Source organism: Cupressus sempervirens, chromosome 10, assembly GCF_028749045.1.
Source record: "Cupressus sempervirens isolate cs-2001-9-10 chromosome 10, ASM2874904v1, whole genome shotgun sequence".
Lineage (NCBI taxonomy): Eukaryota > Viridiplantae > Streptophyta > Pinopsida > Cupressales > Cupressaceae > Cupressus > Cupressus sempervirens.
In genome coordinates, this window is record NC_143127.1 from 390254654 (window position 1) to 390272662 (window position 18009).

Sequence of the window (18009 nt, forward strand, 5' to 3'; positions counted from 1 at the left end):
TGTTAACTTCATTCCCAATATCATTGTTCGTTTTGACTGATTCTTGCATGGTTTCTAAGATTTGTTCTTCCCTATTTTCTGACTTCTGGTTTTTTACATTAAGTTCAATGGATTCAGTGTGAATCAATTCTACCTCCAGATTCTTTACCTGTGCCTACTTTGCACTTGTTCTCGATTTGTCTAATGATTCGGTAATTAGTAGCTCCTTCCCTTTATGTTCCTTATGTGCTTGTTTTGCTAATAGACTCTGATCTACTATATCATTTTGTATTAGCAAGATTTCATGTTGCAGCTGGTTTAAGTTAATTATATTTAGTTCCATTTCTTTAATGATCTCTTCTTCTTTTTGACAGTCCATGCAATTCTTGATTTTGTTCAATGAGTGTTGATAGCTTATTTGCTCTTCTATTTCTGCTTCCTTATATTTATCCCCTTTTTCTTCATTTGTAATACCACATATCTCTTCTTTCTGTGCTATCGGCTTGATTGCAATATCCATTTCCTTTCTTTTTGTTGTTTTGCCTGCATCTCTTTTAGATTTAATGAGATCTTTAATGTTATTGGTGATTTGTAATTTAATCAAATTAGCATCTACTAATTTTTGTATTTCTCCTGTATATTCTTCAAATTTAAGTTTATATATGGATCGATTTGTTATTATCTTTCTGTTTATAACTTGATTGTGATCAGATTTAACCAATACCCTTATTCTACTAACTTTATCTGGGTTATCTTCAAATCCAATTACATTTCCTAATGAGTTACAGATTTTATTGATGGTTATTTCTTCCATTAATTCAAAGGGGATTTCTTTACATTCCATCCATTTAATCATTTCCAGATTTCCTATGAGATTTTTGTGGAAATTAGGTTGCCATTTAACCAGTTTAATATGATGTCCTTTATAAAATAGTGTGTCAAACTTCGTAATTTCCTCCTTGTCCTGTTTAGTTCTACATAAAATAAACCATAATTTGTTTGCAAAGGAGTTTAGGGTACTTACCTTACAGCCCCAAATCATGGAAATTCAACGTACCAACCTTGATCTCTTCCTTGGCATACCATTCCAATACACATAGATACCTTTATCCTCGCAATCCTTCCATCTTCTTTCATTATAGGGATTAGTTATAATAATTTCTTCTCCATTTGTGTGTTGCTCAGTGGCATTCCGTTTAGGGTCAGGTTTATTTCTTCCTGTGTCCGTTTGTTGTTTTGTTTTTCGGTGCGGAGGTATGTATATTGATTTTTTGCTTTCATTGAAGGTGGGTTGCTTCTTTCCCTCAGTGGGCTGTTTCATTGGAACTTTCGAATTTGTGGGGGGATTTCCCAACCATTTTCCCAGCGGGATGGCATTGATTGCTGATATCCATCGGGGTTGTTTGAGAAGCTCCATCTGGATGATATTCTTCTTAGATCTAGATCTAGGGTTTGGTTCGAGGTTTGCCGCAGTTTTAGATCGATAATTGAAAGATTGTTTTATTGAAGTTTTCCTTTTTACTTCTAATTTTTGCCGTATGTGAGTTCGACTTTTTCTTTTCCTCACTATTTGCCATCCATCTTTTTGGCTTTGTGATTGAATTCCACTAATTTCCTTGATTCGCTTTGTATGTAACTGTACAAATGTTTCGAAGCTATTGTTGATAGCTTTGCCATTTTCTTCTTCCTTTGATTTTGATTGTGCGAGGATTTCGAATTTGTTTTTGGTTGCCAAGGGGGATTGTGTAATAATCTTCCATTGATATGCTGCTAATTTCGAAAAGGGGCAACTGAGATTGGAGTTCGATTTCGCTTTTTTCGTCATGGTTTCAGAGCAGAGTAGTTTTTAATGCATTATATCATTTTAAAAATATAATCTTTCATTTTAGTAAATTTATTTTCTAAGATTTATATAAATAATTTAAAATTTATAGACATATTTAACATTTGTCAACTATACTTAAATTTATTGGTAAAATAAATTTAAATAAACAAATTAATTTAATTCAAACACATATTTATAATAAAAAAATACTTAATTAGATTTTTATAGGAGTACATCTAAGGCATAAGCTTGTAACCCATAATAATGAATGTAGCATAGAACACATCTTCATTTATCGTATTTGCCGTGGGCTATACTACTGCAATCAGTTGTACTTAACTAGTTATTAAACTTTTCTATCTCAACCAATTAGATGTAAGTATTTTTCATTTTAACATATAATTTTTGTAATGTTCATTTATGAGATTTCTAATTTTAAAAATTAAAAAATTTATTTTACTTGAATTTCATTGGTTTATAAATTTGAGTCTTATAGGAGCAGATTTTGAGGAAGCACTACCCGATATTTTAGAATGCAAAAATATTTTATTATGTAAAATTATCATATCAATAATATGTTACTATGTAATTATTTTAATAAAATAATTTTCTCTTATAATAACTTATGATTATATTTTATGAATAATATTATATATAATGTTTTTTAGCTTGAATAAAAAATTAATATTTAAGATACAACATACATAGGTATAATAGTATGATGACATTTATATTTAATTATAAATTATTTTTAATTAATTTTTTATAAATAAAAAAATAGATTTTTTATGTAAAAGTATAATTTAAAAATTAAAAATTAATAAAATTATATTAGATTTTACCAAATTTTAAACTTTACCACTCTATCTAAACTAATCTATTATAAATTACAACAAATACATGCCACTATGTGACACTTGTTTATTTATTGCAAATGCTTGCCAAATAAAATCTTAATTGAAATAAAGAGAAAATTCTTGAAAAGTTTTGAATTTCTAATTAATTCATTAAAAAATATCACATGCAATATTAAAATGAAGAAAGTTTCCAAGTAATTCTAAAAAGACTAAGAATTTAAGTTTCCAACAAATTTCACTCCCAAAAAGTTGAAGAAACCAATAATAAGTTGCTATCTTTCATTATTGATAAAATAAAGGGGCTAACGACAAATTTATTACTACAAGACATTCAAATATTTAGTTAAATAATTTCCAAATTATTCTTTGTAAGTTATAATTTTAAAATATGTTTCACTAATATCTCTTTTGTGCCAATCACATAATTTGATATTAAAATTTGAAATGAATTTATTGACTTATAATAAAATTTAACCAACTCATTTTCATTTGTTGTTGACTTAAAATATCATACTATTTAAAATAATATTTATGTATTTGAAATATTCTATGTAACTATATGAAAACATAAGAAAAATACTTTAAAAAATAGATATGTGAGGAGGACAACGCTGGATAAAAGGTGAATATTTAAAGAGAAAACTATACATACATTGTTAATGAAGTACTAAAAGTTTTCTCACAATAAAAAATTAGCTCAAAAATATTCATAGTAGACTTAAGACTTAAGTTTAATTTGTAGTGTCCATTTCTCGACAACAAATGATTGTGGGTTTCTCCTTCCTGATCATTTCTTCTACACAAAATCAAAGAAATGAAAATATGCAAATATAAATAAGAAGGAAATGCTAATGTTTGCAAATAGAAAATAAGGGTTTGAAGTTTTCATAGAAGAAAATACCTAGATAGAGATACTAGAAACGACATCAAAGAATAAAAACTTCAAAAAGGGCATAAATGGATAAAAAATCACCAGATTGAATAACAGATGTAGATTATGACATTTCTAAGAGGAGTTCAAGTCTTCAAAATGTAGCCATAACATCATTGTAGAAGATTTTTCTAGAAATGCTAAATGAAGAAATTGAAAACAACTGAGGAAATTTAAAAATGTGGCAACATAAAAACACTATGCATGGGGAAGGTAAAAACCAGTTCCAACGAATTGTATTGATAGACAAAGCCTACAGAGGAGACAAAAATCAAAATAAATAGAAATAATAGAATAAATGAATGAATGAATGAAGGTATTTTAATGATGTCCTCGAGACCAACTAGCCTATGGGACCCTTTTCATGTTCTTTTCAATGTCCACCTGCCTATTATGAATCTGCTTTAAGAAGCTCGCTATTTTATGTAGTCTTGTTTCCTAAAAAATCTGGTGTAATTAGCCCTCCTTCAAATTGTCCTTGAACTGCTCCCAAATATCTTGGTATGCCACACACTCAAAGATGAAGTGCCATTCCGTTTCGACACATCCTTTACTGTAGTAGATGCATTTTCTTTCTTTCCAATCCTCCTTGGGCACCGTCCACCTCCCTATCTCACACTGTGAATAATGGGATCCTGTTTGTAATTGTGCCACTGACAACTTATTTTTACCTTTCATATCTACACGAAGGTAATCTTTAAACTCATGACACCACGTGGGGTTGAACTCTTTCACATAGTGGGCCTTTTTCTTCTCTATTATTTTGTCCACATGACCTTTTTAATTTTTTCCAGCACAAACTTTTTTATCTCTTCATTGGTGTTGGGGAGTTCTAATATGTTATTGTCCCACTTAATTAGCTATTTTCCATTGTGCTATATCCACATTTTCTTTCTTCGAGCTAGCCCCTCTTCAACCACCAGTTTGAACCATCATTACTTGTCCATATTTTCTAGGATCTCCTATAAATGAATAGAAATAACAGTAATAAATAAGAATAAGAAGATTTTTTAAAGAACTAAGAAGAAATAAAATAATTAATTTTTTTTAAAAATATGATACAAAATCCCAAGCTCACACATATAAGCCCAATTTTGTGGGTCACGAGGGCTGAAAGCTTAATAATCACCTCCGATGTCTGAAAAATCAGTTGTATGCGTATCTGTTTATAATTGATTTCCTCTCTCAATCTGAGTTTAGAAGTTTTCCGAATAGAAACGGAGGAGGAGCTGTAATTCAAAATAATGGCGAAGCAAGTTGTTGCGAGGCTCTTGCTACTCTCTGCCTTTGCCAATGTAGTATTATGCTACACTTCAACTGTACCGGCGTTAATCTGGTCTGACAATCCTTCCAGGTAAGCGAGTCATTCTGTTCTTTCCTTTAGATCTTCACAATGATAGTGATAATTATGCTTTCAATTTCGAAAGGGCTTGGACATGATAGACAGAAATCGATTTGAATTGTGATCTAGGTTAAGAGCTTGAACCCCATTTCAACCGGTATTAGATCTTCAATCTTGTTGTTGGGGCATGAGACGTTGAATGTCATGCATCTGGATTTATTCTGATACAGATTTAAAGTTTTTGAGAAAATAATTGTCCAGCTTGATGTGGAATGTGGCATGTGACATGAAAATCTTAAAAAAAAAAATCTTTGTACCCAGTTTATGCAGAAAACCATTGTCTCAACAATTAAGAACTGCAAAGACATGAAGTCATTAATTCTTTTCAATTTCAATCATTTGATAAGTGTTTTATGGGTAATAAATTTCTCTCAGTTTGTAATTGTTTATTTTATTTTATTTGTATGGTTAGCAATCGAAATCAGAATACTGTTTGGCCGACGAGCCCACTCTTAGGGATTTATATTCACGAAATTTTGGTTCCAACTCGCGCCTAGCCTGGTCAGTCCAGTTCTAGATAGGCTTTTTTGTGGTCGGCTAAGACACAAAGAAGATTGATATAGCTTAATTTACCACAAGCTTTGTCGAAAGGTTTAAAACCCAAGTGTTTTAACTATATAGTCAAAGTGAAGTGTAAAGCTTGCTTGTTCCCTCAAAGGCTTTTTATTCTTCAAGAGGTTTACTGGCTATGCTGTGACCTAAAAGATTGCCTTCCATTGTGTCTCATGCAATAGTAGGTTTTGATCCTCAGTCATTATCATGGTAGTCGATTTGTGTAACTACCAGACCATGGGCTGCTGGACTTGTGGGGAGATCAATGCGCTCTCAGCTGGATTAAATCGTGTAGATTTTTTGTTGACATTGAAAACGTGTCAGAACAAACACAGCGATTCCTCATCAGGGCAGATAGCAAGAGAAGAAAATTGAAAAGATTTTTAGTAGATCAATTAGAATAAATAATTAAAGAGAAAGAGGACTAAGAAGAATGACATGAGAACCTAGGAGTTTTAGAAGGGAGGAAAAAATCTACACGGACAAAAAAATCCACATGGTCTAATACAAAAGAAAGTATATTGATCATTATGAACTGTGGAATATTCACGAATCTAATTGTAGGGAGATTTTCAATCTATCTCTATATGTGGTATTTGTCTACATACAAATTTTAAATAAGTAGATTTATGGGTCAGGGAATTAGAGTCTTTAACATTCAAGAGAGCTTGGCATTATCTACGTTACCCTGAGTTTCTGTTATTATAAATTGATATTTACAATAGTGATGAAAGTCTCTATTTATAAGAGATTGAAAAGGGAACTTTCTAAACCAACTAGGATGACCTTTAAAGAAACATTACATTATTTAAGGCCGCCCCTTAATGGCCATCATTCTAACCACCCTACAAAAGACACAAGTCGCAGGTCTATTGGTCACAAATCCATAGAGGGCTGCCCCTTTTTGGTCACAAATGAATAGAATTTCAGAATGCTTTGCAAAATGAACTTGCTGCCGAGACCCTCCCTGATTCTGCAGAACTTTTGCATACGACTAAGATAACAAAAAGTCTTCCAATCTGATGTTGGGAAAACAAAAAATGTCCTTTCCTGTAGCCAAAGACACCGAGCTTAGTTTCTAAAACTGAAACTGCGATTTTCAGGAGAAAATCATCAATCCCTCTAATGCTTGGAAAAAAACAGACACAATTTTGTTGAAAAAATTTGCAAAAATTGCAGATAAGCACTATATAACTTGTAAACGGATTGCAAGGAACCACAAATTTTGTGGAAAAAATTGCCAAACCCTTGATGTGATGCTGAAATTGTCCACAAAAAGCTGCCTGATTTTTTTTATAGGAGAAAAATAAAAAATCTCAATAGTAATTTTATGAGAAAAAAGTTATAACAGTAATTTTTTTAGGAAAAAATTTATAAACTCTAGAAATGTTTTTTAAGGAGAAAATAGAAAAATACCAGATGTGATTTTTGAAGAGAAAAATGAATCAAACCTCATAAACGGTTTGTAAGGAGACAATCGAGAAAACCCAAACATGATTTTTAAATAAAAAATTATAAAAACTCAGGCATTGAAACATCAGCCACGATTTTTTGTGGAAAATTTCAAACAATCCTCTTGGAGAGAAAGATCCCACAATTTTTCATTTGAAAAAATATACAAACAATGAAAACAATCATGAATAGGAGAAATCCAGACAAAACCCTCATATAAATTTTGAGGTTTTATAAAACCCTAGATATAATTAAAATCCCTGTTTGGAAAAAATTATAAAAACCCCTTTCCAAAAAAATTATGGTTTTTGGGAGAGAATCACATAACACCGAGGTAGAGTTGCAAAAACCCTAGGTTGAAAAATAGCAACACTCAGCGTACATGAATTTATTTTGTCAAAATAGCTTCAAACTACTCTGAAAATACAAGAAAAAACCCTAGCCAAACTTTTAAAAATGGTCCTTAGCATGCAGAAGACATCACATTACCCTCTTTTTAGTTTGAAGGAACAACTAGCATGATGTAGGCATAACAATTTCTATCTATCATTCGAGCTTCTGATCGCACCATTTGTCAACATCTATTCCCCACAGCTACAACATCATCCTTCATACAACAAAGTATTCCTCAACGATGGTACTATTACCAAATGCTGAAGATATTTAAAGTCAGCTTCCAACAAGAGTGAGAGACTTTAGGCTGGCTGAAATTATTGTCAGATTCAAAGGCAAATCACATTGGAATGCCGTCAAACATTGAAGACAGTCACACAATTTTGCAGTCACCTCAAATGCTTGTTCGCTTGGCGCAAATTGTTCAAATAAAGGTGCAATTCTTTCCTATAGAACACCACTGCCACATATTTAAAATGATTGACCGCATGCCACTATTAGCTATACCCTTTCACCTATTCTCTGTGCTACCGCTAGCATGTAATGATGATACATTATATTGGGATCTAAAGATACGTGTGATACTCTGTTCCAACTACACAAAGTATAGAATATAGTTCATGCTATCGCTAGTATGTAATGATGATACATTATATTGGGATCTAAAGATACTGTGATACTCTGGGCCTACTGCACAATGTATAGAATGTATTACATGTTTTGTATTTTAAGACTAGCAATATCCACGAGATTGAATGCCATGCAAGATGCTCCTGCATGAAGGAGGATCTATTAAAGAAAGGTTGATGGAATTGGAGAAGTTATGTGATAATTATTAGAATAATGCTCTATCTATCGTATGTAGATAGTTTCTATATTTTGATAGTTTCTAATTTTTGTATCTCCGTTTTGTATATATGAGCTTGTAAGCTCGTTGTAATTATTCATTGATTATTCAATACACAAAATAATCTTTCGATTATTTTATGGTATTAAAGCATATTTCTTAATTTTTTCGAAAATTATAATTTGTACTGGTTTTTTGGTCTGAGGGTTTTGGAAAATCATGGGTTTGTTTGTTGAAAAATCCCGGATTTTTTCTTTTGCCTAATCATGGCTTTGGTGTTCGTTTTTTTGGCTTTGCATTTTTTTTCATGCCTGGAAAAGGCGTTTCAAACACTTGTGTTTGCTTTCAATCTCCAGCCCGCGTCAAGATTCTTAGTCGTGGTCTGTGTATTGCAGCACAAATGCGACCTCCAGTCCCTGCAACGACCTCCTATCTCTGCAAAATCACGGAAAAGGTCTGCATTTTTTTTGGTTGTCATTTTTGAAACGGCTCTGCGTGTTTTACAACTACCTTTTCTTGGTCTAGTCGCGTGTTCAGACATCAAACATGACTTCATTTATGGCATTTAGGAGTTTGCAAAGACGTCAAGGCATAAACTAACTTCAATCCGCCATTTTTTTCCTTGCAACTTCGACCTTCCAAGCTGCCGACTAGGGTTTTGCTTGAGCCCTAATTTTGGGGTCGAATTTTTTTGTTTTGTTTGTAGATTCTTGGTGGGTTTTTTGAGAGCTCAACTGGGTGGTTGTCCTTTTTTCTGGGTACCTTGATTTTCATGCCAACAAATTTGCATTGTGACTACAGATTCCTTTTGGGTTTTCTGTCTACTCTTCTGGGTACTCATTTTTTCTCTTTTGGGTCAGCATAAACATTGCCTTGAACTTTGTGCAAATGGCATCGTTGATCAACTTGATGCTAGAAAATAGTCAACGGTTCAATGGAAGCAATTACAACCACTGGAAGTAGTGCATGTTAACCATCTTCGAGTATCGTTGTTTGGATGCACTTGTTCTAGGCATAGAAACTCGTCTTGCTCCCACTAGCATGCCTGGTGGGACCTCCGTTACAACAGATTAGGATAAGTTTGATGATCGGAATCGTGAAGCTGTTATGCTTCTCAAGTTCTCTGTCACAGATGATCAGCTACCTTAGATTCCCTCTGGCAAGTTGGCTACAGATATCTGGAAATATTTAAAGGAGCTGCATGAAACATCCCACAAGATTCGAGCATTGTTTCTAAAGAATCAGTTGTTTTCCATTATGATGGATGAACGTATGTCCTTACAGGAACATCTCATGAAGATTAAGGACATTCGTGATCAGCTTGAAGCCATCTGTCAGACAATGGAGGAAGAAGATATGGTAGTTATTACCCTGAAAAGCTTGCCAACATCTTATGAGCATTTCATAGAGACTCTCAACATTACCTCAACTAATGTTGATATGAAATTCCCAGAGTTGTGCACCAAACTCCTATAGCAGGCTCGTTGGAAGCAGGATTTTGGCAGTCATTTTTCCTCACCCTCGTCAGAACAAGCCTTTGCAGCTAAGTTTCAGCCATCTTAGTCATCTCCACATTGTAGTTCCCATCAATCCTCAGGCAGTTTTCAGCAGAAGAGTGTTTAGTGTCATTATTGCTGTAAGTACGGCCACATGAAATATTGTTGTCAACGACTTGCTTCCGAACAAAAGAAGATGGGAGGGTCCAATCAGTAGGCCAATGTTGCTGAACATTCTGAGACAAGGAGTCTGCGTTCTACGCTTTTATGGCTAAAAGCCCTTCCGATTCAGCCTAATCCTCTACTTGGTATATTGACTCTAGTGCTCAACGTCATTTCTCTCATCAACGTGACTGGTTTACAAATTTCTATCCATACAGCGATTCGGTTGTGTTTGACGGAGGAGAGAGTTCAAAATTATTGGCAGAGGAAATGTACAGATACACTCTGGTGGGTGTCAACTCATCTTTCTCAATGTTTGCTACGTTCCTAGTATGGCACTCAATCTTCTCTCTGTGAGTCAGATCATGAGAAATTCTTCTCAGTTGGATGTGGTGTTCAGTGCCCACAAATGCTCCATTATTGATCCAGAGACTCGTCTTATTGTTGCTACTGGTCTAGAGGATCATGGCCTATATTGGCTTACTGACACTAGTGATTCTCCTGAAATAGCTATGGTAGCTTGTGATTTATCTCTCAGCACTTTGTGGCGTCAGAGATATGGACATCTCAACATCCAGTATCTCTCTTAGCTATCTCGGGAGGAACTTGTTTTTGGACTACCTTCGATTCAGTTGCAACATCTTAGAGTATGTGATGCCTGTCAAGCTGGCAAACAACATCGGACTCCCTTCAAAGATGGAGATTCTTGGCGTGCATCTCAGGTACTTCAATTACTTCATGCTGATATTTGTGGTCCTATGAATACATCTTCAGTTACTAGTTGCAAATATTTTTTACTTATTGTTGATGATTTTAGTAGAAAAATGTGGGTGTACTTTCTAAAAATAAAATCAGATGCACTTAGTACGTTTCGGAATTAAGTTGTTGGTTGAAAATGAGTCTAGTTGCAGTGTTGTTTCGCCTAGAACAGAGTATGGGGGGAATTTTGTTCTCATGCATTCTCCGGTTTTTGTGCTGAACATGGCATCAAGCGCCAATTCACCACACCTTACACTCAACAAAGCAATGTTGTTGAGCGTCGCAATCGTATGATTGTTGAGATGGCTCGTTCTATGTTACAACACAGGAGTGTTACTAATAAGTATTGGGCAGAAGCAGTATTTACTGCTGTTTTCCTTCTGAATCGTTCCCCTACTCAGGTCGTCAAGAACAAAACTCTCGAAGAATTGTGGTTTGGTCGGAAGCCCAAGATCAGCTACCTGAAGATTCTTGGCTCTCTTGCCTATGTCTGGATTCCTGATGCTAAACGTTCCAAATTAGATTCCAAGACTCAGAGACTCATGATGACAGGGTATAGTGACAACCATAAGGCCTACAGATTGATAGATATCGACAATGATTATCTCATGTTTAGTCGTGATGTTGTTTTTGATGAAACTCGAGGACCGTTTCTGTCCTCTTCTGAGCAATGTTCTGAGGAACAACCTCACAGTGTTCCCCTTCCTTCAGCACCATCTCATGGGCAGAATGATACAAATTATGCTTGCCCTGGGACACCTGATGTTGATCCTGTTGAGGCTCCTGAGAATGATCCTCCTCCCGTTGTTGCTCCTGAACCTCTTCGAGCTCCTCCAGCTTCTCCAGAGGTCAGCTCTTCTACTCTCTGACCCAAATGGTGGGTTAAAGCTATTAGTGATCTAAGGGATGATGAGCTCATCGAAGGTAGAGTTTCTCGAAATAAGCGCAAACAAACAGTTAATTTTGCTCTTATGGCTAACATTCATAGTGTTTATGAGCCCCATACTTATTCCGAGGCTAAAGGTATTCCTGAATGGGAACAAGCTATGGAGGCTGAACTTCAGAGCATTCAGAAAAATCAAACTTGGGTTCTTTTTGATCTTCCTGCAGGGAAGAAGCCCGCTAGCTGCAAATGGGTATACAAGGTCAAATATAAAGCTGATGGCACCTTAGACAAGTATAAGGCTCGTCTTGTTGCTTGAGGGTTCTCACAAACGGAAGGTATTGAATATGAGGAGACTTTTGCTCCTAAAACGATAAGGTTTCTCACAAAGTGAAGGTATTGACTATGAGGAGACTTTTGCTCCTACAGCTAAAATGAGTACCATACAACTTGTTCTTGCTCTATTAGCTCAATTTGGTTGGAAAGTTTGTCAAATGGATGTCAAGAGTGCTTTTTTGAATTGTGATTTACAGGAAGAGGTCTACATGACGCAACCTTCTGCATTTAAGGTTGCTAGTCAGGAACACAAAGTTTGTAAACTTGTCAAAGCTCTCTATGGTCTGAAACAAGCTCCTTGGACTTGGTACATGAAAATTGATAAATATTTAACTGACCATGTTTTTTAGAGGAGTCCATTGGATTCAAACCTATATATCAAACATGTAGGTGATGATGTCTTGTTTATCGTTGTTTATGTGGATGATTTGATCATTATTGGAAGTTCAACACATTTGATCGCAGAAATCAAATAGGATTTGTGCAGCACTTTTGATATGATAGATTTGGGACTCTTGCACTATTGTCTTGGAATTGAGGTTTGGCAAACGGAACACAGTATCTTTCTTTCTCAGTCCAAGTATGCCAGAAGTCTTCTAGACAAGTTTAGAATGCAGGATTGCAAACTTGCTCTCACTACTATGGAACCCAGGCTCAAATTATCTGCTCAGTCTGATTCACCTATTGTAGATGAATCCTTGTTTAGACAATTAGTGGGTAGTCTCATTTTCCTTACTACCACTAGACCTGACATTAGTTTTGCTGTAAGCTATGTCTCCCGCTTTATGACAGCACCCAAGACTGATCATTGGATAGCTGCAAAGTGTGTCCTGTGCCATGTGAGTGGTACTCTTGATGAGGGTCTTCTATACACGCAGAATTTTGATTCTACACTATGTGGCTACACAAATTCAGATTGGGCCAGCTCTGTTGATGATCGTAAGTCTATCGCCGGATATGTGTTTAATTTAGGATCTGTTGCTGTGACATGGACTAGTAAGAAGCAACAGGCGGTGGCCCTGTCTTTGACTCAAGCAGAGTATCGGGGAGTAGTTGAGGTAGCTTGTGAGGTAGTTTGGCTTTGGCGGATGCTTGCAAATATGCATGTTCCTCAATCAAGACCGACTCCTATATTCTGTGATAATCAGGGAGTACTCAAATTGGCAAAGAATCCGGTCTTCCATGAACGAACCAAGCATGTTGAAACACATTGTCATTACATTCGTCAGCTAGTTGAAGACAAATCTATTCAGTTGTTGTATGTTCCCACCTTAGAGGGGTCTGTTGATATCTTCACCAAGTCTCTCGGTTTTGATAAATTTGTAAAATTCAGAGAGGCTATTGGTGTTATTCATAGATAAAGCATTATGGGAGGGTATTAGAATATTTCTAATAATGCTCTATCTATCGTATGTAGACAGTTTCTATTTTCTAATAGTTTCTAATTTCTGTATATCCATTCTGTATATATGAGCTTGTAAGCTCGTTGTAATTATTCATTGATTATTCAGTACACAAAATAATCTTTCGATCGTTTTAATAACTGGTTAATTGCAGCATACAATCAAATGCAATAAAAGAGAATGAAAAAGCTTGGCACAAACTGCAATAGTAAGAGCAAATGGCTGAGAAAAGCATATAGAAGAATTGTATCATAAGTTATAATCATGATCAATACTTTGGCCCTACAAGTCGTATAGGGTGAGATATCAAGAGACCTGTTACAAACCATTCTCATGGAAGGCCATGGAGAACGATTCAAAAAGTGCATTCTCGAATGGTTTTGTAGGTGTGTATAGCATGAAGATGTTTGCAAATACATCCATATCCAAAGTTAATAGAGGTGGATCACTTAGAATTTCAAAAGAAAGGTCAAGATCTCAAAGCCCTCACCATAGGCAAGTATTTGGAACCAAACAAATACATTGGAAGGCTACAAGTGGCTATCTAAGAATTTTTCTGAACCTCGAAATTGAGCACAAATGAGTTCGAATAATTCTAAGCCAAATCCATGGAGATTTCATGCACTTGGATAGGTCATTCCTTATAGCTAAGGATGCAATTAAGTTAGCTATAGGGCAGTAGGATAAAGAGACTTGAAAGAAACCCAAGTGGGTAGAGAATGAGTGCATGATAGTGTTGACAAGGGCAACATTTGTTAGTCGAATTTTGGCAGTAAACAAAACTGTGAAATTAGAGTAAAGATGTGCCACCAAATGCATCATGTACAAAATTTTCCCATAGATAGGGAGGATTTTGTACAAGATTGTCAATAATGATAAGTGTTAGACTTATGCAAAGCCATAAGAGAAGCAACTAATGGACAAATTAGAGAAAACAAAGAACCACCATGAATTTAGGTATGGTTCATTCATTATATGTCTAATTCTTTAATTTTTAAGTCAGCTAATAGGAGTTGGTAAACACATATGGAGGAAAGATACGTTAGTAGTTAACTGAATTGAAGAATATAGCTTTTGAATGAGACAATTTGTAATTATGGCGACAACTTATTTTTTTATGGAGTTTAAAACAAGAATGCAGCCATGAGAAAGGTTAAGTTGTTTGATGGTTAACAAGTTAGAAGATGATGTCTTTATGATGTACAAAAACTATGTCCACTTAGAAGTAATAGAATCTAGACCTTATTGGGTTTGACACTTCCATATGAGGCAAGCAATCAATTGTTAGAAAATACAAGTCTCACTCTCCATGTCCATCCTCAAGATTGCATTTAAAAAAACATTTGACATATGGTAGAAGTACATTGAAAACAAAGAACCATCATAAATTTGGGTATAGTTCATTCATTTTTTGTCTAGTTCTTTACATTTTGAGTCAGCTAATAGGAATTGGTAAATGCATATGGAGGAAAGATATTTAGTAGCTAACTGAATTGTAGAGAAATACATCTTTTTTGATGAGACAATTTGTAAATATGGCTACAACTTATTTTTTTGTGAAATTTAAAACAAGAATGCAACAGTTAGAAAGATTAAGTCGTTTGATGGTTTACAAGTTAGAAGATGATGTGTTTGTGATGAACAAAGACTATACCCACTTAGAAGTAATAGAATTGAGACCACCTTTGTTTTGACACTTCTGTATGAGGCCAGCAATTAATTGTTAGAACAGACAACACTAGTTCTCCATGACATTGATAAGATTGTAGTCCAGAAATATTTAGCACGTACATTGATATGAAGGTTACACGAATGCTTGGGAGAAAATCGATAAAAAGAAGGATCACAAAGCAAGCGAATGCAAACAAAGATCCTTCTCCTAATAGTGAAACGAGGCACAAAGGAAGGGAAAGATGAAGGAATAAAAACAATGAGAAGATTTGGACGACCTCATCACAAAAAAAGGTGGAAGTGAAGGAGATAAAGACAAAAGGAACAAGTGGTTCAAGAAGAACCACAATAAAAGACAACATGGTATGAGAAGTGTAATAGATGAAATGGTAGGTACTCCACTATTACATTACGGGATCAAGAGTAGGAATCCTTGCTCACACAGTAGATCCGCCAAGAGCCACTAAGAAAGGTAGGTAAAAGCATGGGACCTCAACCTTGCAAGTTTGGAGATCTCTTTATATTGATCCCAAATGTGTAGATAAATGTAAGTCAAAATGTGTGTGAATCTGATTTTGGAAAACAAATACAAGAAACGAAAGTAGAAATGTGTGCACCATGGAGGTCAATGGAGGAAGAAAGTCAAATGACTGATTTACTGCTGATCGGAAACCCATATTGACCTGATTTATATTTTGAGCCCTCCTCTGTTTATGCATTGGACAAGGACAACCTGGGAGGTCAAGGACGACCTCAACCTTGACCCTGGGTGGAAGGACAACTTTGTCCTTCATCTGAACCAAAACTGGTGCTAGAATCCCCAGATTTGAACTTTGGACTGTTGGATCTGCAACTGACTTGGTGTTAGAATCCTAGAATGTCAGAATTTGGAATAAAATATGGATCTGGAAAGTGCTTCAAAAATAATCCTCGGATCTATGCTAAAGATTATGCCCCAAACCTGCACCTGCACACATTAGAGAGGGAAAATTGGTTGGTGGTGAGGGGCTTGCCTGAGTCAAGCCCCAACTGAGGAATCAACCTTATATTAAGATAAAAACTGATAAATGAATGCTAACATGTAGTAGAAGTAAATTCAACTATAGAGAGTACCATATTAATGTTGATGCAATTATGTTTGATATGTATTCAAGCATGTTAGTACAATAGCCTTGACTCAACACAGAACCAAAAAAGGAAATCATGTAAGACAAAACCTCATGTATGTATGTGTTTGCAATATGCGTCAATGATGAATGCTTGTATGAAGCTAGGTCTCCCCTTTGATGGACAAGCTCCACAATGAAGCTAGATCTAGAAGAGAAAATGCATGATGAAGATCTTGAAACCTTGGATGAATGATGATGCCTTGCTTGCTTGAAAACTCCTTGAATGCACCTTGAGAGATTGAGCATGGATAGTTTGCATGAATAATGGATGATAATGGGTAGCTTGCATATAGATTGGATGCCCAAATGAAGAGAGAAGGCCTCCTTTTGTAGCGATTTTGGAACTAAATTCGAAAAGGGCCAACTATGCAAGGTGGGGAAAAGCAATATTTGATTTCAGGCTTGAGATTTTTTAGGAGAAAATATCTAGGTAAGGGACAACCTCATCCCTTACCACCCAGGTAAAGGACGACCTTGTCCATGCCGTGGAGATGAAAGGGCCCATAAATGGGCTTTGGATCCAAGAAATGTTGCGGATTTGACAGAAAATGATGACATATGCGGGGAAAACAGCCATAAATGCATTTAAAGCACGATTCATGTGGTTGGAGGAATAAATGGGAAACCGTGCATAGAAATTGGTGCCAACATAGAGTTTTGAGCAAGATTGGAAGAAGAAAGAACCTAGATTTAAGAAACTAAATGCTACAAGAGGTCGTAATGTACCAAACCACACTAAAGAGGGCTAAAAGGTCTTACAAAGCATGTGTACACTTTTTAAGAGTAGACAAAAAGAAATGAAAGAAAAGAGAGCATCAAGAAGAAGACATTGATTGGCTAAAATCCACCCACTCGACACAAAGCACACCTCAAGAAGAAATCACAAAAACCTTGCTACAAACGAGTTCAACAAAATGGTAAAAACAACATGTTTACCCAAGACGGAAAACCAAAAGGCACACGAGGGGTTAATATAATTTGGTAGTTCATTAAAGAGGAGGAAGAAACTGAAAACATACGTGTAGTGGACCCATCAAAAAAAGAGTGACAAGGTGCTTGTAATGTCGCAGTAGGATATTATCTCCAATTTTTCTCAAAATAATTTTCAGAACATAAACAGATAAATGATACATGTAAATCAGCAATATAACCAGTAAATTCTCATTAAAATGCCTCAGAATATGTTATTGCATTATACATCAGCAATACAATAACCAGATATCAAGTCCAATATTGAATATAGAAAATATAGTCAGATTGAAAATAACAATAAAATACACCTGTAATCCCAAGTGTGAATTTTGATATGAATCTACCAGAAAGATGACTCGGGGCTATGCCCAATCCACCCAAGAAAAGCCTGAAGGTTTTCGTCCTCAGGATCCTCAACAAGAGAAAGCTAGCACCTTCCCAAAGTTCTCCAAAGAGAAACCAGAAAATAAGTCTCAAATCCAAGTATCTGAATAATGAACTCCTCATCCTTCTTTTATGCTCAAAATGGTGACTCTTTGATTTCCTTCTCCTGTCCTTTTGTCTTTTCCTTCTTGTCACCTTTAACCCACTTCATAATATTAATTTGACCCATTTAAGTTTGCATTAAGCTCCCTTAAGCCAAAATTAATATTTTATGAATTTGACTTTAGAATTCGTAATGTCCCAAAAAGGAAACATTACAAGTCCTCCCTCCTCGAGGTTGCTTGCCCTCAAGCAATCATGCTTCCACAATCTAATTCCTGGGTCCCATTTCAATCTCAAGGAAGTTGCTCCACCAATCTGTTTCGCTATTCTGATACAAACAGTATGTCCAGAACTGTGAAGCTGCTCATCAATTTCCCACATCCGCAATGTACCAATCATGCTAATACCGAGATCCTGTATCACTCCATGTTCAT

At 35.4% G+C, this 18009-nt stretch overlaps 1 protein-coding gene across 1 annotated transcript in view; it reads left to right on the forward strand.

Annotated features, from left to right (window-relative positions):
* Positions 1 to 4682: 4682 nt before the first annotated feature.
* The window catches only part of LOC149534306 (uncharacterized), a 29268-nt gene continuing 15941 nt past the window's right edge, over positions 4683 to 18009 (forward strand). The window contains exon 1 of the mRNA XM_089807616.1: positions 4683 to 4946. Coding sequence (XP_089663742.1) covers positions 4837 to 4946 — 110 coding nt within the window. The 5' untranslated portion in view covers positions 4683 to 4836. The remainder of the gene's footprint in view (positions 4947 to 18009) is intronic.